At 41.7% G+C, this 20,984-nt stretch overlaps 1 protein-coding gene across 4 annotated transcripts in view; it reads right to left on the bottom strand.

Moving 5' to 3' along the window:
- The window catches only part of MFSD2B (MFSD2 lysolipid transporter B, sphingolipid), a 39,985-nt gene that overhangs the window by 2,829 nt on the left and 16,172 nt on the right, over positions 1 to 20,984 (bottom strand). For 3 of the 4 annotated variants that reach the window (XM_082049019.1, XM_082049021.1, XM_082049020.1), the window contains 8 exons: positions 17,791 to 17,960; positions 12,811 to 12,901; positions 12,592 to 12,713; positions 10,175 to 10,258; positions 7,892 to 7,972; positions 3,147 to 3,256; positions 1,782 to 1,925; positions 41 to 217 (listed from right to left, as the gene is read on the bottom strand). In XM_082049019.1, the coding sequence (XP_081905145.1) occupies positions 41 to 217; positions 1,782 to 1,925; positions 3,147 to 3,256; positions 7,892 to 7,972; positions 10,175 to 10,258; positions 12,592 to 12,713; positions 12,811 to 12,901; positions 17,791 to 17,960 (979 nt within the window). The remainder of the gene's footprint in view (positions 1 to 40; positions 218 to 1,781; positions 1,926 to 3,146; positions 3,257 to 7,891; positions 7,973 to 10,174; positions 10,259 to 12,591; positions 12,714 to 12,810; positions 12,902 to 17,790; positions 17,961 to 20,984) is intronic. The other variant, XM_082049022.1, reaches the window with a different exon arrangement.

Genomic DNA, 20,984 nt, shown 5'->3' with positions numbered 1-20,984 from the left:
GTAATGACGTTGTTGCTGCTTGCTGCCAATTCAAACCTACCTTAGTTCTTCAAGCGCAAGCTTTGTTTCCTTCCGACTTTCTTCAGTGATGGGATAGAAAAGAAGTATAAATAAACCTGCCAGGATGAGCACAGCAGGGACCGCTCCGATGAGGATTTTCAGTGTGAGGATCACATCATTGGATTGTCTGCATATCCCTGGCTTGTATCCCGTAAACCTGAACAAATGGAAATAGCAGCTGTGGGTGTAAGTCCAAAGCAAAAAGGCAGTTGCTCATCTGAAGGCCTTTTCTTGGGTCACTATTTTCTCCCAACACTCTAAGGCTGTTCTCCGTTTTTTTCCTACACCTCTCTATTTCCTTCCCTTCATTACATGTTTCAAATCTCATTTTCAAAATCTCATCTCTGTGCTCTATTTCAGATAACTGTGTTACTTCTGTATTTTCTCATTATTATTATGTAACATTTAACTACTAGGAGGAGCACGGAATCCCATGTAAGGAAAACAATCTGTTAACATGTTTCCTATTAATATTCAGCAAAGTATTTAGGCTCTGCTTTAAAAGTATGCAAGTAATCTGACCAATTTCAACAGCACTAATTAACTTTAATTTAAACACACACTTAAGCACTCTTGTCAAGATAGACAAATTTTCTCAAGTGCTTAGAGTTAGGTACACACTTACAGTTCATTGATTCAGGGCTTCCATGCAGTCCCACAACTGCTGATATAACCAAATTCCCATTCCCAGTTTGTGGAATGAGTTTATTTTTCTCTGAACGTGCACCTATGAAAGCTACAGCTCATTTGGCATCACTCTGTGTTCTCCCACAATCATCTGCTTTGGCAAACTGCTGGGACCTAACTGGAATGCAACTGAAAATGGGCTAGTTGGTGAACAGTGATTTGTTCGAGGGTGTTAGCAGCAAGTATCTACAATTCCGAAGCCCAAAATGTTCAGCCAAGCACTGCCTGCTATTTACATTTAGGCTAAAGGCCCTGAAACAAAACATTCTGGTTACTAAAAGCTAACTTGGAGTGAGGGGCAAAATAGAGTTTCAGACAAGTTTCCTTCTAAGTTTTTTGGGTGCCGTGTGCTGTAGCAGTGACAGTCCAAGGTCCTTTCTGCCAGGTCACGTACAAAAGCAGGGCAGGAGGTGGCTGAACACTTTCTGAGCCTGATCCTAGTTGGAACAGACAAGGTGAAAGTGGAAGGTGAACACAAAGCATCTTCCAAACTGACATGGTCTAGGTCAGGGGTGTCAAACTCATTTACACCAGGGACAACATCAGCCTTGCAGTTGCCTTCAAAGGGCCGAATGTAATTTTACGACTGGATAACTGTAGGAGTAGTTACATTTATCCAGTCCTAAAATTACCCCTGGTCTAGGTGATGGCCAGAGCTGTGAGACAGACACTGTTCCTGACTCTGGTCAGTGTCCAGCTCCCTAAAACCACGTGGGAATTGGTGATCCTTTTATGCTGAATGGGCCACTACACCAGTCCGTGTAAAGACTTAGAAGCTCATATACATAGTCCAGCCCAGACGTAACAGAGAATGCACAAAGCAAAATATCACTTGTGGGGGACCTTTATTTGTGGAGCTTTTATGTTTAGTTCTTTATTCATATAAGCCACTAAAATTTACACAAGTAATTTGGAAAAAGGAAAATCTAAAGGAATTCAGGCCTTTCTGACCTTTAACTCCACAGGGTAAAGGTGGAATAACCTCAGAATTCTTTCAGAGCAGATCCATTAAGTGGAAACGCAGGGTTACTTACTCTAGGCCTGCTGCAGAAATTCCTAAGCCAATTCCCGCTGACATCTTGGTAAAGAAAACATAAGAAGAATAGAAAATGGTTTCATGTCCTTTTCCATGAGGATTCTGCAGGCGGAAGTTATCAACAACATCAGGCAGCATTGACCTAGAGATGAGCGAGATAAAAGAGAAACTCAAGCCAAAATCTCTTCTCAAAGTCCAACTTTACTGAAAGAGCACATCCCTTCTCCCTTTTTAACATGCGACCGAGGAAGTCATGCACGTGAAAGAATCTAGTTCAAAAAGTCCTATTGCTGGACAGGAGGGCAAAAATCCATGTAAGAAACACATGGTCACATATTGCAAAGTAGAAAACCAGCCGAAAAACTTACTGGGAGGTGGCAGAATTCTTCAGAGTGATTCCAATCAGAAGTTGTGATATTACAAGAGTGCAGCAAAAACCACATTTCTTAAGATTTCAAGTGACTCTGAATAGTTTTACTCCGAAGCAACTCTTTTGACAAGCCAACAACATTTTCAGAAACCGGTGAGGTCTATTTTCTCTTTACTTCAAAGAGGCTGAATTTGGTAATGAGGAATCAGAATGGAAGCTGCTCAAATGTCAATTGTGAAGTGACATTATATTTCTAATATAAGTCCTGATTTACTGTTGGAAAAAAAGGGCTTCTCACCCTCTGTGCAGAAAAGTTTACACAGTCTGACAGCTTATTTCAAACTATGTTTCCACGATCTCTTGGAGTTTTCAGGGTATTGTACAAATGAGTAATGCAAAACAGCTCTCTCAGCAAGGGTCTTGTTTTCTGGTCAATTTGACCTGAAATTTAATTACTCTCTCTGGAGAGGAAATGCCTGATCCTGCTCATCCTTGAGCAGTTTTTCCCCCACACATTTTCAGTCCTCAAGAGCAAAAGACCTTGAATTCTCAGTTTCTTTTAATAATATCCTTGTGTTATTTGATCTATAACAGAGAACTGTTCAAGCAGGGCTAAGTAACTTGGCTTATGTTTCCTCTGCTACGTTCTTAATTGTTCAGCATTATTTGATTTATCCAACTTCATCGCTCCTGTAGTTGTTTGAAAGCAAACCTAAGCAACTGATTTATTGTTCTCACAAGTTCTATAGCTACTTAGATTATTGTTTCATCTACATATTCTTATGTACAAAGAACAGCTACAATTACAGTAGACGTAATCTGTGAACAACAAGGCAACCACTGCAAATAGCCTTTATTATAAAAGCAGAAAAAGATTCTTAAAAGTGACTCTTGCCAAATTCTGCTTCTTCCAGAGGCAAATTCTGTGTAGTAGTATATACATGTGACATGGCCATATGCCCCTTCCCCACTTCAAACGTAAAATTCTCCTACCATGGCAACAGAAGAGATGCTGCAATGCTCAGACCAGAGACGAAGGCCACCAAGTAAGCCAGGATCAAGTTTGGAATGGTCACTAGCATGACTGCAAAAGGAATCATCCACTGAGGAAGAAGAAAAACAGCACATCTAACTTACAGTATGCACTACTCAACAGTATACAGATTGTTCCCTTCAAAATATAAGATTATGTTATGAAACAATTTACACACAGCGATGCCTAACACTTCAGTATTTTGATGAAATGGCATTTCCAAAGAGCCCTGAGCCCATCTGTATTTATTTATTGTCATGGTTTAATCCCAGCTGGCAACTAAGCCTCACACAGCCACTCTCTCACTCTCCCCCAGTGGGATGGGGGAGAGAATTGGAAGGGTAAAAGTGAGAAAAGTTATGTGTTGAGTTAGAGACAGTTTAAAAGCTAAAGCAAAACCCATGCATACAAGCAAAGCAAAACAAGGAATTCATTCACTAATTCCCATGGGCAGATGAGTGTTCAGCCATCTCCAGGACAGCCGGGCTATATCACGTGTAATGGTTACTTGGGAAGACAAATGCCATCACTCCAAACATCCCCCCCACTTCTCCTTCTTCCTCTAGCTTTATATGCTGAGCATGACATCATATGGCATGGAACGTCCCTTTGGTCACTTGAGGTCAGCTGTCCCAGCTGTGTCCCCTCCCAGCTTCTTGTGCACGCCCAGCCTGCTCACTGGTGGAGTGGGGTGAGGAGCAGAAAAGGCCTTGAATCTGTGTAAGAGCTGCTCAGCGATAACTAAAACATCCCTGTTTTATCAACACTGTTTTCAGCAGAAATCCAAAACGCAGTCCTATACTAGCTTCTAGGGAAAAAATTAATTGTTTTCCAGCCAAAACCAGCACACCTATCATGGAGGAATCAGAGAAAAGTGGGACAAGCCATGGCAGTGCTTTCTCCGTGAGCGGTATTAGGGCTATGACTACACTGGTAAATTAAACAGTCCCAGGAGCCTATTTATCAGTCATGAGGCCGGCTGGCAGACCCTGGCCACATCCATACTCCTAAACATTCACAGTCTCCAAAAGAAGTGTGGCCACATAAATACATTTTGTGAAGAGCCCTTAGTTGGGCTAGATCCCAAACTGTGCCCAGGTATTTCCTAATCAGCTTGTGCTAAGATTTTTCTGCCAATTTAGTAAGAGATGACCAAACACCTGTTTCTGTTCTAGGCCAGTGAACTATTTAACTTACTATTAGAAGCAAAGCCTTGAAACATCATCACACTGCATTTCAAGGGGAGGGGTGAGGGTTCAATGGTCATTTTGAATTGTAAATATCCCATGTCACACATCATTTTGAGTTTTGAAGAAGAGTTTGCTTACACCTTCATTTCCAATTGCTGCTTTAAAGCAATCTAGGTACTCAGCAATAACTAAAATGAGAAGAGCAGTGTGGTTTACTCCCACCCCACATAGACAGATACACTCATGACATTGCACGAGTCACTAAGTCTACCCTCAAAACCAAACTAATTTGGGATGCTCAGGATTTGTTTTCTGGCAGTACCTAAACCCACCAGATTCCCCCAACTTCAACTTGAGGCAATGGGCTTACAGGACTGCAAATCCCCTATTTTAAATGCCAATTGGATGCACACAGCCCAGCTGTCCCCTACCCATCACATGCTCCATCTCCCACGCCTGTGAACCATGGGCACAGCACATGTAGAATCCAGAATCAGGGGCTTATCTACAGGGCATTTTAATGATGGGGGATTAGTTTAACATTAAGTGTTTCAATCCTCTGTACTTGCAGCCTGGGAGTTGAGGGTATGAGAAGAGCTTTCACAGAGAGTGATTCCCCTAAGCACCGCTATTTACAGTTCTGTATGATAAGTGATTCTGGGAGCCCTGGAGTCTAATCCATTATGTTTACGCTTTAAATGCGTTTCCCATCTAAAGCACTTGCTCCTAACCTAAGGAGGCAGAAAATAACCTTTCCTGACTGCAAGTCCCCAGCACAGACAGATAATCCTTGCATTAGCCCAATGTGGTGGCAAAATCGTTATTTCACCACAAGAGAGCACTCCAGCAATACAAGATTTTATGTTGCCTATGAGCAATTTTATGACTGCCTTATGCTCCACATGGGGCACTCACTCAGAAACCAAAGCACTCAAACAAAATCCTAGATCGATAATAATAATCATTGTAAATGTAATTTTCTACTGAAAGAGAAGCACGACCCGCAGGACTGAGGCTTCGACGCCCTGAAGTCTCACTCACGCAATGGTGGTGCAATCACGGGGGCAGCGTTCCTGCTGCAATAAACAGCTAATGCATCTCCTTTCCTTCTTATAAAGCAAATATTCTGTTATTGGCACCCTGCTCCCTAGTCACAGGGCTGCTCTCCTTCAAGACATAAACCATATCCTGCAGTTATCGTGTGTCTTCCATCCATTCCCTGACAGCACCGTGGAAGGCGACCCCGCTGGGATGCTGCAGGTGGTACCGGCCTGTGCAAAAGCACCTTCTGAAGGACAAATTAGGAAAAGGTGCAGCCAGGGTGTGAGTGGAAATGGGGATGGGAGGGTGGAAAAGCGGCTGCATAGCCAGGATTCATCCAAGGACACGTCTCCGTGATGCACAGTGCTGATAACAGACAAAAACCGCGTATGTGTGGGGAGTTGAAAAGATTAAGGGCATTTTTGGACTATTTTTAATTTTTCTTATACTAAATCCTCCAAAACCCGCAGCCAAAAGGAATTACTGGCCAAGATGGAAGTTAGGGTTGTGAGTGAAAGCAATCTTCCCCTTTTAGACACCTTGCCAAAACCCTGAATCAGCAACTTGCCACAATTCTTAAAACTTCTCATGACAACTTCATCTTCAGTCACCAGTTGAGAGATTTACCGATTGTAAATTTGGTGTTTGCCCTGTGAGGGCAGAGCAGACAATACAAATGAATGTAGCACATGGAAACAGAGGCAAATATAATAATTTCTAGCCTGTGCAGCAACCTGATCATGGGAAGAACACTCTCAAGGATCCTGCTTGGGTATGACCCCATACTTCCAGAAAGTCTAAGCAATAAACTTCTAGGAAGTTTAGATACGTCATCAGTACTTAGACTGTTGATCGTCTCTTGTGGTGGAATGAGTAAAAAAGGAGCAATATCAGTGGAAGGAAGCCAAGATTCTTGTTGCCTATCTACCTGTGCTGCCTTCTATATTCTTTCAGGGGTCTCTTTGACGTAGAACCACTTCAACAGCAAAAATTAGCCTGGAGCAGTATGACTTTTTATTTCTTTTCAGGAAGCTGAATTGCAAATGACATCTTCACCCTGAACCTGAGTAAGGTTTTGGAAAAAAACTCGTTTTCTCCCCTGCCTCTTTCCATTCCAGAAGAACATTCCCCAGTGACAAACACAGGAACCCTGAATGATGTGATTTCATTTCACAGTGCGAGAGAACAGATTAGCTGTACAGATCACGCAAGGTGGTAGCATAGCAAGCCCCTGTGAGGCACTGCCAGACACAAAATCCATCACTGAGTGCACACTGAGTCCCTTGAGAAATGTCTACAAGGTGAAATAGAGAGGTGGCTTTTTTTTCAATCCAGCCCCCACTTAGACCATAACACAGTCAAGCAACTCAACTGTAAAATTAAGTTAAACCATGTTTACAGAGGTGCTGACAGGCTTCCCAGTCATGTTAAACTAAATTTATAGAGCCAAGCTGGTTGAAGAAAGCCGTTTTCTTAGCCACGTAGACAGAGGAGGAGATTTCCTGAGGAGAAAATCTGCATTCCCTGGTCCAGTCAATGGTCCAATACTGCTTTTGGCAATTCCCTTTGCTCAAGTGGTAAAAAGCATATTTGGAACTTGGGTTTTAAAGTTCTCATTCTTTGGAAGTCATTCCAACATACAGATTTTAATTCCAAAAATTATAACTGTTCAATTATATTCAACAATTCTCACCAGATCTAAACTTTTCAGCTTTGTTTGGATTTTGACATATAGCTTCAGGCTGGATTTTCCAAGTCCTCATGCTTTGTTGTGCACAAGGCAGACAATTTTTCTTTCCTCTTTCATAAGTAATTGAAGGTAAACAGGGGAAAAATAGGGAGGAACAGTCCTGTACAATGACTCACTGAGGATGATGACAGAAAATTGCTGCTGTCTGCATTAAGTGAAGGACTTAAAATAATCCATCAGGGATGAGGGCAGGCTTGCTGAGCTGGCTTTGCAGAGCTGTGTCAAAGTTAAACTAGGCTTCTTTTCTCAGGTAGGTCACCTATTTCTTTACTTCACTAATAACTGTCTGTTCAGAGGGATGTGGGCACCTCTGCCTTTTTATGTTACCAGAGAAGGATGAGCGACAGACTCCTGCTTCCTCCTCCGTGGCTGAATCACAGATGTGTTCAACTCAGCACAAAGACAAAACAAGCCTTGTACAGCAGATAACTTGTCGATCTGAGGCAAAACGGACCTGAATTTATAAAATCTCATTGGGTTTCACGTCTGAGAGACGTCAAATTCAGAGCTGGTGCAGATTCTTAAATAAACTGGGACCTCCCTTCAGTATCAATCCATTTCTCAGAAGTTTCTCTTGGAAACTTGCAATCTCTCTGAAATTCAGTATAGCGATTTAAAACTCTGAAACTGAGAAAATTTAATGTAGCCCTTGAAAGAGCTCCTGAAGCAGCTCCAGTTGTCAAATGAAGTGAGCACAGATTTTTTTCTCAAAGGATTTGCTTACCGAAATCCCACATGCTGCACACTTCTTGCCAAATCGCTGCAGAAACTTCTGCCAGAAGGGAATGCTCACAGCTGCCGATACCTACAATTGACAAAAAACGCATCTGTATCTTACTGCCACTGTTTTCTACAGCTGTAGAGCTCACAGAGATCTTTTTGTCTAGTACATTACAGTCTGAAAGGAAGGTGAACTCAAAGATTCCTGTTTCTCCTCATCCTTTGAATGATTTTTTTTTAAATTCACTGTTACATATTACAAACAAAAGCTACCCATCAGAGGGTTTTTCACAGTCAAATATCAGAAGGCAGCGTCTTAAAATTTCCTTTTCCTAATGTAACCCACAGCAGTTAAAGCTATATGTGATACAATAATAGTTTAAACATATTTCAAACAGTCATAATATGTGCTAATGCCTTTTGTCTCATTATCTGAACTTGACAAACGTTACGTGAATCAAGCTCTACCACATCATACAGGAAGAAAGCTGAAGCATAAAATACACTTATCTTAAGATACACTCAGAGTACGTAACCCATTCTACATGTTTATTCTTAGGAACAGCTTCTAAGAGAAGTAGTTGCTTACAGTCAACATTACCATTTCCTGTACTGTAATACTCACCTGACAGCAGCAACAACTCCAGTACCATTGCACTGAAGTATTACTGCTAATGTCAGCCTTACAATCGACCTAAACTCAAATGTCATCTCATTGTTACAATTATATTCCACTATTTACTGACTTTACTGTCTCTTGCCTCCCTTCTTGGTGTCCATTACTTGCAGAGCTTTAAGATATTGTCCCGGTTTTGGCTGGGATAGAGCTAATTTTCTTCCTAGTAGGTGGCATAGAGCTGTGTTTTGGATTTAGAGGCAGAATAATGACAATAATACACTGATGTTGTAGTTGTTGCTAAGTAGCCAAGGACTTTTCAGCTTCTCACGCCATACCAGGTACTGAGGAAGCTGGGAGGGGACACAGCCAGGACAGCTGACCCAAAGTGGCTGAAGGCATATTCCATACAATATGATGTCATGTTCAGCATATATTTTTGAAGAAACTTGCCAGAGAAAATGGTGCTTGCGGATGGGCTGATTATCAATGACCGGGTGGCGAGCATTGTACATAATTCATTTTGTATATTCTTTTATCTCTTTCTGTCCTCTTCCTTTGCTGTCCTACTAAACTGTCTTTATCTCAACCCAAGAGTTTGACTTCTTTTTCCATTCTGCCACCCAGGTCACTGGAAGGTGGGAGGGAGGGAGGGAGGGAGGGAGGAAGGGAGGGAGGGAGGGAGGGAGTAGCTGTGTGGTACTCAGTTGTTGGCTGGGGTTAAACCATGACAGACACACAACAGTAATACCTCGCTCTCCAACATTTTGGTTTTAATAATTGGAAAAGTTCTGTCTTATAATGTGGGAAAGGAAGAATCAAAAGGGATAGGAATGGTGGGAGGCTGGGACCCGAGAAGTGGAAATGAAGTTCTCCTAAGATGGTTCCATAAAGTGTCTGTGCCAAATGGGTCAGAAACATGCAACAGCTGCCCTGAAAATGACTGCTGCAGCATGGGGTACGGTAGACAAATTCTCTACAACATATTTCAAAACTGCAGTACATGCACATCCCAGTAATTATGCCACGTTAAATGTTCTACTTGTGTTAAAAGGACTTTGGTCAGAAGGACGAAAACGACAGTTTTCAACTAATACTACTTGTAATCATAAAGTAAATCCTGCAGTACAGGAGCAGTGTGTAACTGAGTCATAAGTATCACCTAAGCGAGCAGAATTCTACCTCTGCATGTCAAGAAAAAATGTTCTGTAAAAGAATCCTTTTATCACACTGCCATTTGCTCTAGAGAGGAATCTTCATATCTCTGGATATTTTAAATATTTATCCTTGCAAGCTGCCTAGCCCAGAAGGCTCATGTGTATGAATACACAAATTAAAATTGTTTAATTTTCAGCATACCAGACTGGGGAAAGGGAAAAAGGAGCTAAAACTCTAGACCTCCTTTCTGGCAGCAGCTTTTGCCCTTTATAGAAGCAGAAAGTGACTTAAAGGTAAAAACAGCAAGGAATTAATTAAAAGCTCCAAAGCATTAATTTTTTAGAAGTATAGTAAGGAACAACAGCTTTATTTCAAACAGGCAATGCAAAAGATGGCATAGCTTTTTGACAACTCTGTCTAGACACAGAAGTCTTTTTGACTTCTGTTATTTTGTGCCAAAAACCAGTGAGAACCAGCTATCAGATGAAAACATGGGAGAGAAGCGCAACTCACCAAGATGGTCACCACCAAATACTGGAAGTGATTGCGAAGATCAGCAGCATGAGTGCAGAAAAGGACAAAGTTGCTCTGCTCCAGCTGTTGAATTGAAGACATTTGGTGACCACCAAAAAAAGAAAGGAAAAATAAATAAGACATAAATGACGTCACACTCCAGGCTAGCCAAACATAGTTAGTTATTGATTTGTTAAATGTAGCGTTTGGGAGTCTGATTCTTCCCTTTTACAGCAATTTAAAGGAGCAATAACTCTCCTGCTCTCACTGGAGTAACATGCCAATGATATTGGGGCAAGCGAGAGGTAAACCACACATCTAATACAGGATAAAGCCAACCAAAACAGGAACTGCCTTAAGAGAGGATTCTGTCTAAAGGCTTTATTCCCTGTGTTGCAATTGCCTTGTGTCGTTGTCACAGCTACAGCTGCAGACTGCTGCAAGAAATCACCCTTCCTTTTCCATAGCAATGCCGTAAATCTTTCCCCAGAAGCTCTGACCTTGAAACAAGTTACTCTTCGGTTGCAGTTACACTCATGCCAACTCCCTGTAGTAGAGCAGCTAACCGCTGGTTTTGTGTACAATTTGGCTAAGGAGTGTAGCTTTGGGTCAGATATCTCCGTGAGTCTGAGTACTTGTTGGATGGGAGGATCGAGCTGCCCTGTGTTATAACAACAGGTGAAGTCACTGCCACCATGGTTCTGCAGAACTCAGGCGGGTTCTGAACACCAGAATATGGTTCAGGCCCAGCTCCAACAGAAGTAGAATGACAGAGGAGGATTTAATACTCATATCACAGCAGGATGATCAACTCTCGCTCCCTTGTGTGCTTGTAGATTATAAGCGACAAATCATCTGTATACAAATTAGGATAAAAGTTACATCCCCTCTCCACTGCCATCAAAGCCTTCCCCAGCTTGTGTCCCCGTTTACTCTGCCTTCACCTTAGATGTAGAATATCATGCTCTGGGACTATGGCCAATGCACTTTTACCAGCCTGTGCCTTTTCTCACCAGTAATTCACTCACTGAATTCCACGAGGTCAGTGTTTCTTCCTTGAATCACGAGAGCAAGGGTTGCTCATGCTGCCTGAATCGGAGCAATAGAGGTTCCAGCTGCTGCCTCATCTCACACCTTCCCTTCAGTTTGTACAAATGGAAAAATGAAGTGATACGGCCTGACAGAAGATCTTTTCCTCTCCAGGTGCTGTCAGCAGGTAGCTGTTGACCAGCTATATCCTTACTGACTGAATGGATGCTGGAAGGACCAGAACCATAAGGGACCTTTTGTCTTTCATCTTCTCCCTGTCTCTGCTGCTGCTCACAGTGCCTACAGCTCCCAGATGTGAGCAGAAATGCTTCTGCTACTGTTTCTCACCCTTGGACCTTCCAGCAAGAACTGACAGGTTCTGTAAAGGACAGGCTACTAACTGTGCCCAGCTCCAGGCTAACAGGAAACTTTGGTGCCCCTTTGGCAAACAGTCTTTAAGCAGCCCTTCCAAGGAACTAACCAGTTGACCAGGACTACTGGTGAACACAGCACTGCTCTCTTACATGACCCATTCTTGCTCTCTGCCGTGATATTTGCTTGACCAATGGCTCATGTGTCTAAGAGTCTGTTGACAAAAAATGAATATTATTTGCTTTTCAAAATTGAACCAAATTCAACAGATGTGTACAGGTTCACATTAAAATAACGTATTTACTGAGTTGAACGTAGCTCAAAAATCAAGCTTCAAAGAGACTGCTGGACTATGAGGGGTAAGGGTTCCTTACTAAGCGGCTTGAAGTTTTTCTGCAGCTTCTCTCTATGGGAGGACATACATCTTTTTGCGAGAGCCACATTCGACTGCAGGTCCTCATCTGAAAATGAGCTCTATCTAGCTTCGAGACAGGTGAGACCTCCTGCCTCTGAACATCTTCTTACTCTGACCTAATGCCTTCCATCATGAAAGGCTCCATAAGAACCAGTTCAGCTGCCATCTGAGAACAGTCACCTATGCAAAGGAAAGGGGCAATGGTTTGAAGCGGCACACACTATAGAGAAGAACAGAGAGAAGAGGAAAAAGCATTCTCAAAGCAACTGAAACCACAGGAGACTGTAGATAGATAACATATAATGACCTAATCTGAGTCACTAGGACTAGTTCCTCACCTTTTATGGGGGGGGGGGAAAAAAAAACATCTTTAAATGGTCAGGACTTTGGTTTTGCTTTTTGTTTGAAAGAACCATCTCCAGCTGCACAGGACCCCAGGCACCAAAAAGGGACTCTGGTTCCCTACTGGTTTGTAGGGGAAGGCACCTCCCCCTCTATCAGCACCTCCACTCAAAGGTTATTTGCATTTCAGCTGCCGCAGACCTCCCCATGCTGGGACAGGACTGAGGCCAACACACAGACACAGAGAGCCTGAAGTTACCTGAACTGCTGTCGAGATGAGAAGAAACGAAGCCGTAAGTTTCACATATGGACCGTGCTTCATGGTGAGTCCAAGCCCCTTACAAAAAGGAATTGCTCTGTCTGAATTTAAGGCATAAGGATCTAAGAGGAGCAGAACACATAAAATAACAATATTTTTTTTCAGAGATGAATGCAAAATATTTATGATTAAATCTAGGCATACTTATATATATCTTACCATCTTTTTCCTTTACTCCGAGAAAAAGAATGACGATTCCAAGAAGATACACACCTCCTATGACCCCTGCTGCAATCATATAAACTTTTGCCTTTGGAAAGAAAAAAGACGTGTTTGAAATTGTGACAGGAGAATGACAAGACATGATGAAAATTTCAGTCTCTTTCTGGTGAGTCATCTGCAAATGAAGAAATGCCCGTCAAAAGACAGCCAACTGTCTTTTATGAAAAATGTTCACTTCTGCAGTATCACAGAGTCACAGAATCAACTGGGCTGGAAAAGACCTCAGAGATCATCAAGTCCAACCCTTGGTCCAACTCCAGTCAATTTACTAGATCATGGCACTAAGTGCCATGTCTAATCTCAGTTTAAAAACCTCCAGGGCCGGTGAGCCCAGCACCTCCCTGGGCAGCCATTCCAATGCCTGACCACTCTCTCTGCAAAGAATTGCTTTCTAATCTCCAGCCTCAATTTCCCCTGGCAGAGTTGAAGCCCATGCCCCCTTGTCCTATTGCTGACTGCCTGGGAGAAGAGACCAATCCCCACCTGGGTAGAACTTCCCTTCAGGTAGTTCTAGAGAGTGATGAGCTCACCTCTAAGCCTCCTCTTCTCCAGACTAAACAACCCCAGCTCCCTCAGCCTCTCCCCATAGGTCTTGTGTTCAAGTCCCTTCACCAGTCTTGTTGCTCTTCTCTGGACCCACTCCAGCACTTCAATGTCTTTCCTGAACTGAGGGGCCCAGAACTGAACACAATACTCCAGGTGTGGCCTCACCAATGCAGAGTACAGGGGAAGGATCACTGCCCTTGTCTTGCTGACCATGTTATTTTTGATACAGGATAGTTGCAGTTCATTTATAAACAACACCTACTTTAGGATAAATGGAGGGCACATAAGTATATATTTCTCAAAAAAAAAAGAAAAATAAAGCAGCAGCAGCTGTGAACACAAGGACTACTGTGTTGGCAATCAGAGTGTTTTAAAAATTTGCTTATAGTGAGACTAGTTATATAGAGTCATCTATCGAAAGCAGGCAGCATCCACCAAGTGATTCTGATTTTTAGTAAGTTCAGTTGCTCAAGCTACACAGACTGCAAGCTATATCTTCATGCTGAGTAGCAAAGCCCTCGGAACTGACGTAAACATAATTATTACAGTTACTGCGTTTATACATAATGATAAAAAAGCTTCCTTTAAGCTCCAATGAATTTTAGAGATCACACTTTAATGCCAATTTTTGGATAATATCTTAGTTTGCATGCTTGCTTTAATGGTTACTTAGTGAAATACTCAAGCAAATTCAGAAATCTTTGCTTCCCATTAGCCAGGGGAACAAAGCCTCCAAGGACGCCTCCCAGACCATTAGCTCATATTTATTTTTTCTAATCCGGATTACACTGACTCTTGAATAAAGCTTTAAAAAAATATTTTGCTTTAGTATTCTGTAATAATTTATTTTATACTGTGTTATCAAATATAAAATCAGTGCTAGTTACAGAGTTTTATGACAATGATTCCAAATTATCGGTAATATGTTGCAAATGGAATTTTTATAAATCTAGGAAGCAAGCGGTAAATACAATTACAATTACAAGAACGTACTCCCAAATATAAAGTCACTTTGTACAGATGCAAGGTTTGAGAGATGAACCATGTAAGTGTAGATAATCTTCAAAACAACAGCTTTTGTTAAGATATTTACATTTCAGGAGAATACATGGTGAAATAAAGGAATGCAGGAGTATTCTTTATTTGGGGTAAAGGCTTGGTGCGGTTTGTTTGTTTATTTTATATCAGAGTACTTTGATACTATCAGTTATGGCTTGCACAGACTACAGATGGCAGTATTGTAGATACCTGAGTTCAGTTAAATTAGGTAATTTCAGTCTCAAAGGCAGCCTAGCCAGAAGAAAAAAAAAGGATAGTAACCGGACTCTCTTCTGAATTTTATATTTCATGTCTATTTATTTGTTAATTTGCTTGAAACAATTGAATTTAAATGCTTTCTTTCACAGGTCGTAGTTAAGTGTAATTTGAGCTTAAACTAGCAAGGATATTCATGGAAGGCCAAGGAAGATTCTCTGACCCTAAGCAAATCTTCTTATCCATCTATGAACTATTTCAATATCCATGCTTGGTTTCTAGTAGGAAGATCCACCCCTAAGCTTACAGTAACAGCTTTGGAAGATCTTGTAAATAACCATTTCTTCCACTTCCTTTCTTTAATAATGAGCAAAATAATATCAGTCATTCACTAGGACTTCTTTTAAACTAGGTGTGCTCTTGAGCAGCTAAGAATTAGTCCTCATGAGAAAAAGGGTCAGGTCATACTCCTTAATGGCACTAAGAAACCATTAAGATTTGGCCTTTTCTATTTTTTTTTTTTAATGATGGAGGTACTTCAGATTCATAGACTCTACCCTTGCCTCAATTTATAACTCAATGTCCATCAGCCATACAACCAAAATTCAAGATATAACGTCTCCTGTCGATAATGCAGTACAGGCACATATTGTATTGTACATGTACATCCTCACAAAAAATGAACACAAGGCTGCTTGTAAATAAGGAAGCGACATGAAGAAGGTAATATCTTTAATTAAATTAACTCATATAGTTGGAAAAAAAAGACAATTTTCCAGTCACACTGCAACTACTTCAGACCTGAAAAATGTTTGCGTGTCTAAAAGCTTTTCCACTGTTTCCTAGTCTTAGTAGCTAGTTTAATGAAACATATTACTCCTACCTACAAACTGTGGCTACTTTAGGCTATATATGTTCACTGCTTTTTTCAAATTAAAGCCTACTCGACAGTTGATTCATTGTTTAGCTTCTTTCCCCATCTTCTTCCTACCTCAAAAAGGACAGGAAAGCACATGTGGTTAGGAAGAAAGGAAATAAATCAAGATTTATTGTTTTTTTCCTTTAAAGCCATTTAAGAGATTTGAAAGAAGCAGCTGTTGATCATGGCATAAAGCAGATTCGACGGGGAATCTGCTATGCAATGGAATTCAGCTTGCTCCACAACTTTTCAAGATACTCCTCTTGACAATCCACAGAGCTGTAACAGCATGGTAGTTTTCTACATCAAGCATGTCCTAGAAGCTAGAAGGAAAACAGGATGGTGTTCTTGTCTTGCTAAAATATACACTAGAAGTTACCTAATGAGCAGCTTAAAAACCACTTTAATCAGCTATAAAATGGCACGGCCATTTACAGAAGCAGCTCAGCTCTCTCCAGGCCGTTTCCCAAATCAGCTCTCTGAGAAGCTTTATACTGAGCTGTACCAAAAAACACGGATCAGGTAGCACAGAGGCAGAGAACAGTGACTGGTTTTGCGGGTAGGCAAGGCTTGGTCCCCTTCCTGGACTACCAGTGTTGGTACCAGGGTATGTAAATTCAAACCATGCATAAAAATATGCCTTTAGCTTGTGATTTCACTGCTGCTGAAGAGTGGTAGTAAGAGCTATTTGACTACAATAAGCAGAGCATGAATACGTATATCCTGATTTGTACCAAGCACCTGAGATTAGACTCAGGTCAAGGAGTCTTCTTCATGGGGAATTTTATGTATCAGTGAGTACCTGCATTGACACAGAAACAGATAAAAACAAAAGAAGAAAGGCTGAATCGAGCAACTGGTAAAATGGAACCAACAAAATGCTGATTTTACAAGTGACATTAAAAACACTACACAAGGTATTTTTTTGTTTCGTGGCCTGTTTCAAGACCACTGGAAACAATGGAAGACTATCAAATTGTGTTCACTGAGGTTTGGATCAGGTTTTAGGATTTCGTCCCAGACATAAAACCTTCTCCATTTCTCAAAAACCAGCAAACTGAAGCATGAAGAGATTAAATTACTTGTGCAGGATTACAGGAAAATTCTGCTGTGGGAAATGAACAGAACAAGCATGGATCTGTAGGTTCATTCCACACGTTAACCCCTGAGCCCTGCTCCCACTAATTGCCTGTTACCTACCATTGACTTTCAACAGTGATTTGCACCTTCACAAGAACACAGACTGCAAGTGGGACTTACAGTTTCCTTCGCACAACAGCCATTAATCTTTACAGGAGATCCCTAGTGAGAACTAATTTGAAAAGCAGTGTTGCTGAGCTGAAAGATCCTGCTAGAGCCACCATTTTTTCACAGAATTATAGACTTATTTGGGTTGGATGAGACCTTTAAAGTTCCTCTGGTTCCAATCCCCCTACCACGGGCAGGGACATCTTTCACTAGACCAGGCTGCTCAAAGACTCATCCAACCCGACGTTAAACACTTCCAGGGATGGGGCAGCCACAATTTCTCTGGGCAACTGGTTCCAGTGTCTCACCACCCTCATAGTAAAAAAAATTATTCCCTTTATCTAGTCTAAATCTACTCTCTTTCACAATGTAAAAACATTGCCCCTTGTCCTGTCACTACAGGCTTTGGTAAAAAGTATTTTTCCATCTTTCTTATAAGTCCTTTTTACACATTAAAAGGCCACAATAAGGTCTCCCTGGAGCCTTCTCTTCTCCAGGCTCGACAACCCCAATTCTCTTATCTGTTCTTCACAGCAGAGCTGTTCCAGCCCTCTGACCATTTTTGTGGCCTCCTCTGGACCCACTGTAACATGTCCATGTCTGTCTTGTGCTGGGGGCCCCAGAAGTGGATACAGTATTTCTGGCAAGGTGGAGTAAGCTTTTCTTACTAAACTTCTATTTAAAAATGTAAATCAGCCCCTAGTGAAAACAGAAGATTGCTATATACCTCCTAGTGACTTTGCAGTTTGGCATCTGCAGCACAGCCACTCAGTGTAATTCTGCTGTTATGCTGAGATGGGGTTGCAAAGACAAGGTTGTCATCTCAGCTCCAGTGTTACTGATTTCAGGAACTTGAGTTCGTGCTCATGGGTCTGGATGTGATACGGTGTTACAGAAATACCCACACCCCTTTCCCTAAGAGGTTTTAGTGTGCTCCCATAGACACTTACCTGATGAGACAGGGGATCTGAGGGGTCTGGAAAGCTGGAAGGGTGATGCCAGGAGTCGGTTGTATTTCCTGGGGGATTCACAGTGCAGTGATGAGAGACATGAGCACTGGCCACAATCTGCCCCTGAAGTGCAGCTCCAATCAAGGTCCCAAGCACTTCCATGGTCATTCCTAAAGAAGGAAGGACAAATGTGCACTGAGGATGAGAACTTGATTCTTCCACTCACTGCAAGCTTGCTCTTTTGTCTCACTGAGAAAAAAACTCATCAAACCATTTTCTTTTACAGGGAACAAGCAGTAAAAGCAATACCAAGAACAGCAGAACTGGAAGGTCAGTAATAGAACAGTTTCAAGGAAAGAGAGTTTTGTCATCTATTTTCTCATCAGCTTTTAGAAGTCTCCATGGAAGAGCCTCTTTTATACAAGCTGCATGATGGATGCGGCTGAGATTTGGAGCCACAAGAGGATAACACAGAAATCTTTCATCTGAAGGACCAGAGCAGTGTAAATGCTGAGTGCCATTTTTTCCAAAGTGGGACTAGGAGCCATGACATCAGACCTTTCATTTGCAGCTTGACAGTAACTTGTGAAACATTTTTCAAGCCACTTATCTGATCGGACCTCTAGGTTCTCCAACTGTAAAATAAAACAATCCTTATCTCAGGTTTATGTTGGAAATAATACAGCTGCAAAGCCCTTGGAAACAGCAGATGCTGTTAACTGCCTAAGGCCACAGTCAGGCAGAAATGGCTACCCCAACATCAGAGAACAATTTATATCGCTAACACTCCAAGTGCCATCAGAACAGTGAATCATCTGAAAAACAACCGAAGTCTCCATTTGGGAAAGCAAAGATCTAACACGGGCATCCAGATCATGCTTCATGTACTCAAGATGAGCCAACAAGGCAGCTAGTTCCTACAGCTTTCTTGCAGGTGAGAGGTGAGTAATCTGGGTTCTAGAGCCTTCTCACCCTGAGGGATTTGAAGCCTACCATTCCTGTTTCCATGTCATATGGCCATACCCACCATCCCCATGGCAGTGACATAAACTGAATTACTGTCCTAGCTCCAGAGAATTTTCACATTTTTCATAAAGGTACACAGGGCTGAATAAATAAACAGATTAGGAACAGGGACCAAGACTCCCTGTTTATGAGGGAATGCTCTTCTAATTGACGCAAACATCAGGCTTCTTTCTACTTATTCTCTCTCAGTTGCTCCAGGGGTCCCATGTCCCTTTCTCAGAAGCACCGTGGGGGATTCTTGAAGAGCCGCTTCCACAGCAGGTTGTGTACTGGTGGTTGTCATACTCTCCCTGGGAAAGGACAGGCATTTCAAAAGCTCCTGGGTTCAGGTTTATTCAAGTTCCTTGCTCTATGACAGCCTTCCTAGGTGACCTTGGACACGACTTTTTGTGTATTCCTGTAAAGGAACTGAAGTATTTCTCCATCTAACGAGAGAGCAATGCACACAGACAGCTACAGAAGATCAAGTAAGGAAAGGAAAAGAGGCTCCCTAGGAGACCTGGATCATTTAAACCATTGCTAGTACGTTCCCAAGCAAAGAATGCTTCTGAATGGAAAAACTGAGGCTTCATGTAACATTAATTTAAACCAATGCTGGCAGATGGTGGAAATTCTACCCTCAACCTGATCTGAAGTGTTTGCGCAACAACTGGCCTCAGCTGGGCCTCGCAGAGCTTCCAAACTGTTGACTACTCGGTGCAAAGACAATGCACCTGAGTCACCGCTTTCCTTCAAAACACCACCTCCACATTTATGACCTTTACCTAGGGCTCTACATCTGCATTTTGCCAAGCACTTGCATAGAATAAAACTCAAGAAGCATCATTAGAGGCAACAGAAATACAACCATTATGAAACCTTATTTTCTAAGAAGTAGCAAGAGCTGACGAACAGGCATACTTCAAAGTTCTTGTGTGCTCAGAATTTATAATGTATTACTTTACACATTAGCAGAGAAAGATGATCTTTCAGAAAGCAGATCATACCTTGAAGTAGGTTATATTTTGCCCAGAAACGTAAGTAGGATTTATGTTGAAGTGACTTTGGAATCCAGCATTTCTAGCTTGCATTCATAGTAAAGAGCAGGACAAAATTTACAAAGAGCAGTTCTGCTTGTCTCCAATAGAGGGTAATGGGTCCTCTAATCCCAGCCTTTTTTAAAAAGCACACTTCATATTACACAGCTGTTTTTCTTTAAAGAGTTGAAGAAATGCCTGAACAACTGACTGCATCCAAGAAAGTCTATCAACAAGAATTCTCTATGAAACCCAAAGAGAGGCAAAAGTATTTCAGTGAAACACTTATTAAAAAAAAAAAAAAAAAAAACAAAAACAGAAGGGGAAAAGATGAGACTATCACATAGTCATAATCATTACAAGAAAACTGGGCTCCAAACAAATGTGATTTCAAAGTATACAGAGATACCAACATATGAAAAGTCAAAACCATGGTTCATACCACCACCCTAACTTGGCGTAGGAGAACAGTTGTACACTCAAAAGTAAAACCCTTTCTGAACAATAAAATGACACTATAAACCTGTAACACCTCTCAGGCATGGAGTTCAGCAGCTTTTACGAGCACAAATTTCACATGCCTATGAAGCCTTGCATGGGATAAATGGATAGGGAAGCACATTTAGTTGGATCACAGCCTCTGAAGACATAAACCCAGACAATAGAAAACACTAGGTACATGGATTTAGTTAGAATTTAGGCCAGATGACTCAGAATACAGTCAGTGCCAAAGAATAGAACAGAACTGGAACCTCCTGCTGTTTAGTCCTGTCCTATGACTGCCAGCCCAGACTTTCTCTTGAGATAGTTGATGATAAAGCAAATTACAACTGTTCCGTGTGGCCGGAAAGGAATAGGGTCGCTCAGAGAGTACTGTATCTAGAATTTCTGACAGGTTTTTGTTAGCACTTCTGGCCATTTCCATGTGCTTCTCTGGTCCAGTTTTCAACATACTCGAGCAAGTATGTTCAGGGTTAGAAGGAATGGTGGAAAAGGGCGCTTGCCAGGAAGAGAAAACAGATGCAACAAAAAACCTACAAGTTATTGTAAAGCAACACTGAAGGACAAGTTAAGATATAGAAAAGCCTTTCACATGATATTTGACTCTTTTCTCTTTGCCTTGCTTAATGCTGGTGGCCATGAAGGAGAGCA

This window comes from Streptopelia decaocto, assembly GCF_964273445.1.
Source record: "Streptopelia decaocto genome assembly, chromosome: 3".
Classification (NCBI taxonomy): domain Eukaryota; kingdom Metazoa; phylum Chordata; class Aves; order Columbiformes; family Columbidae; genus Streptopelia; species Streptopelia decaocto.
Note: the sequence above shows the minus strand (reverse complement) of the source record. Positions and strands in the feature narration are given on the sequence as shown.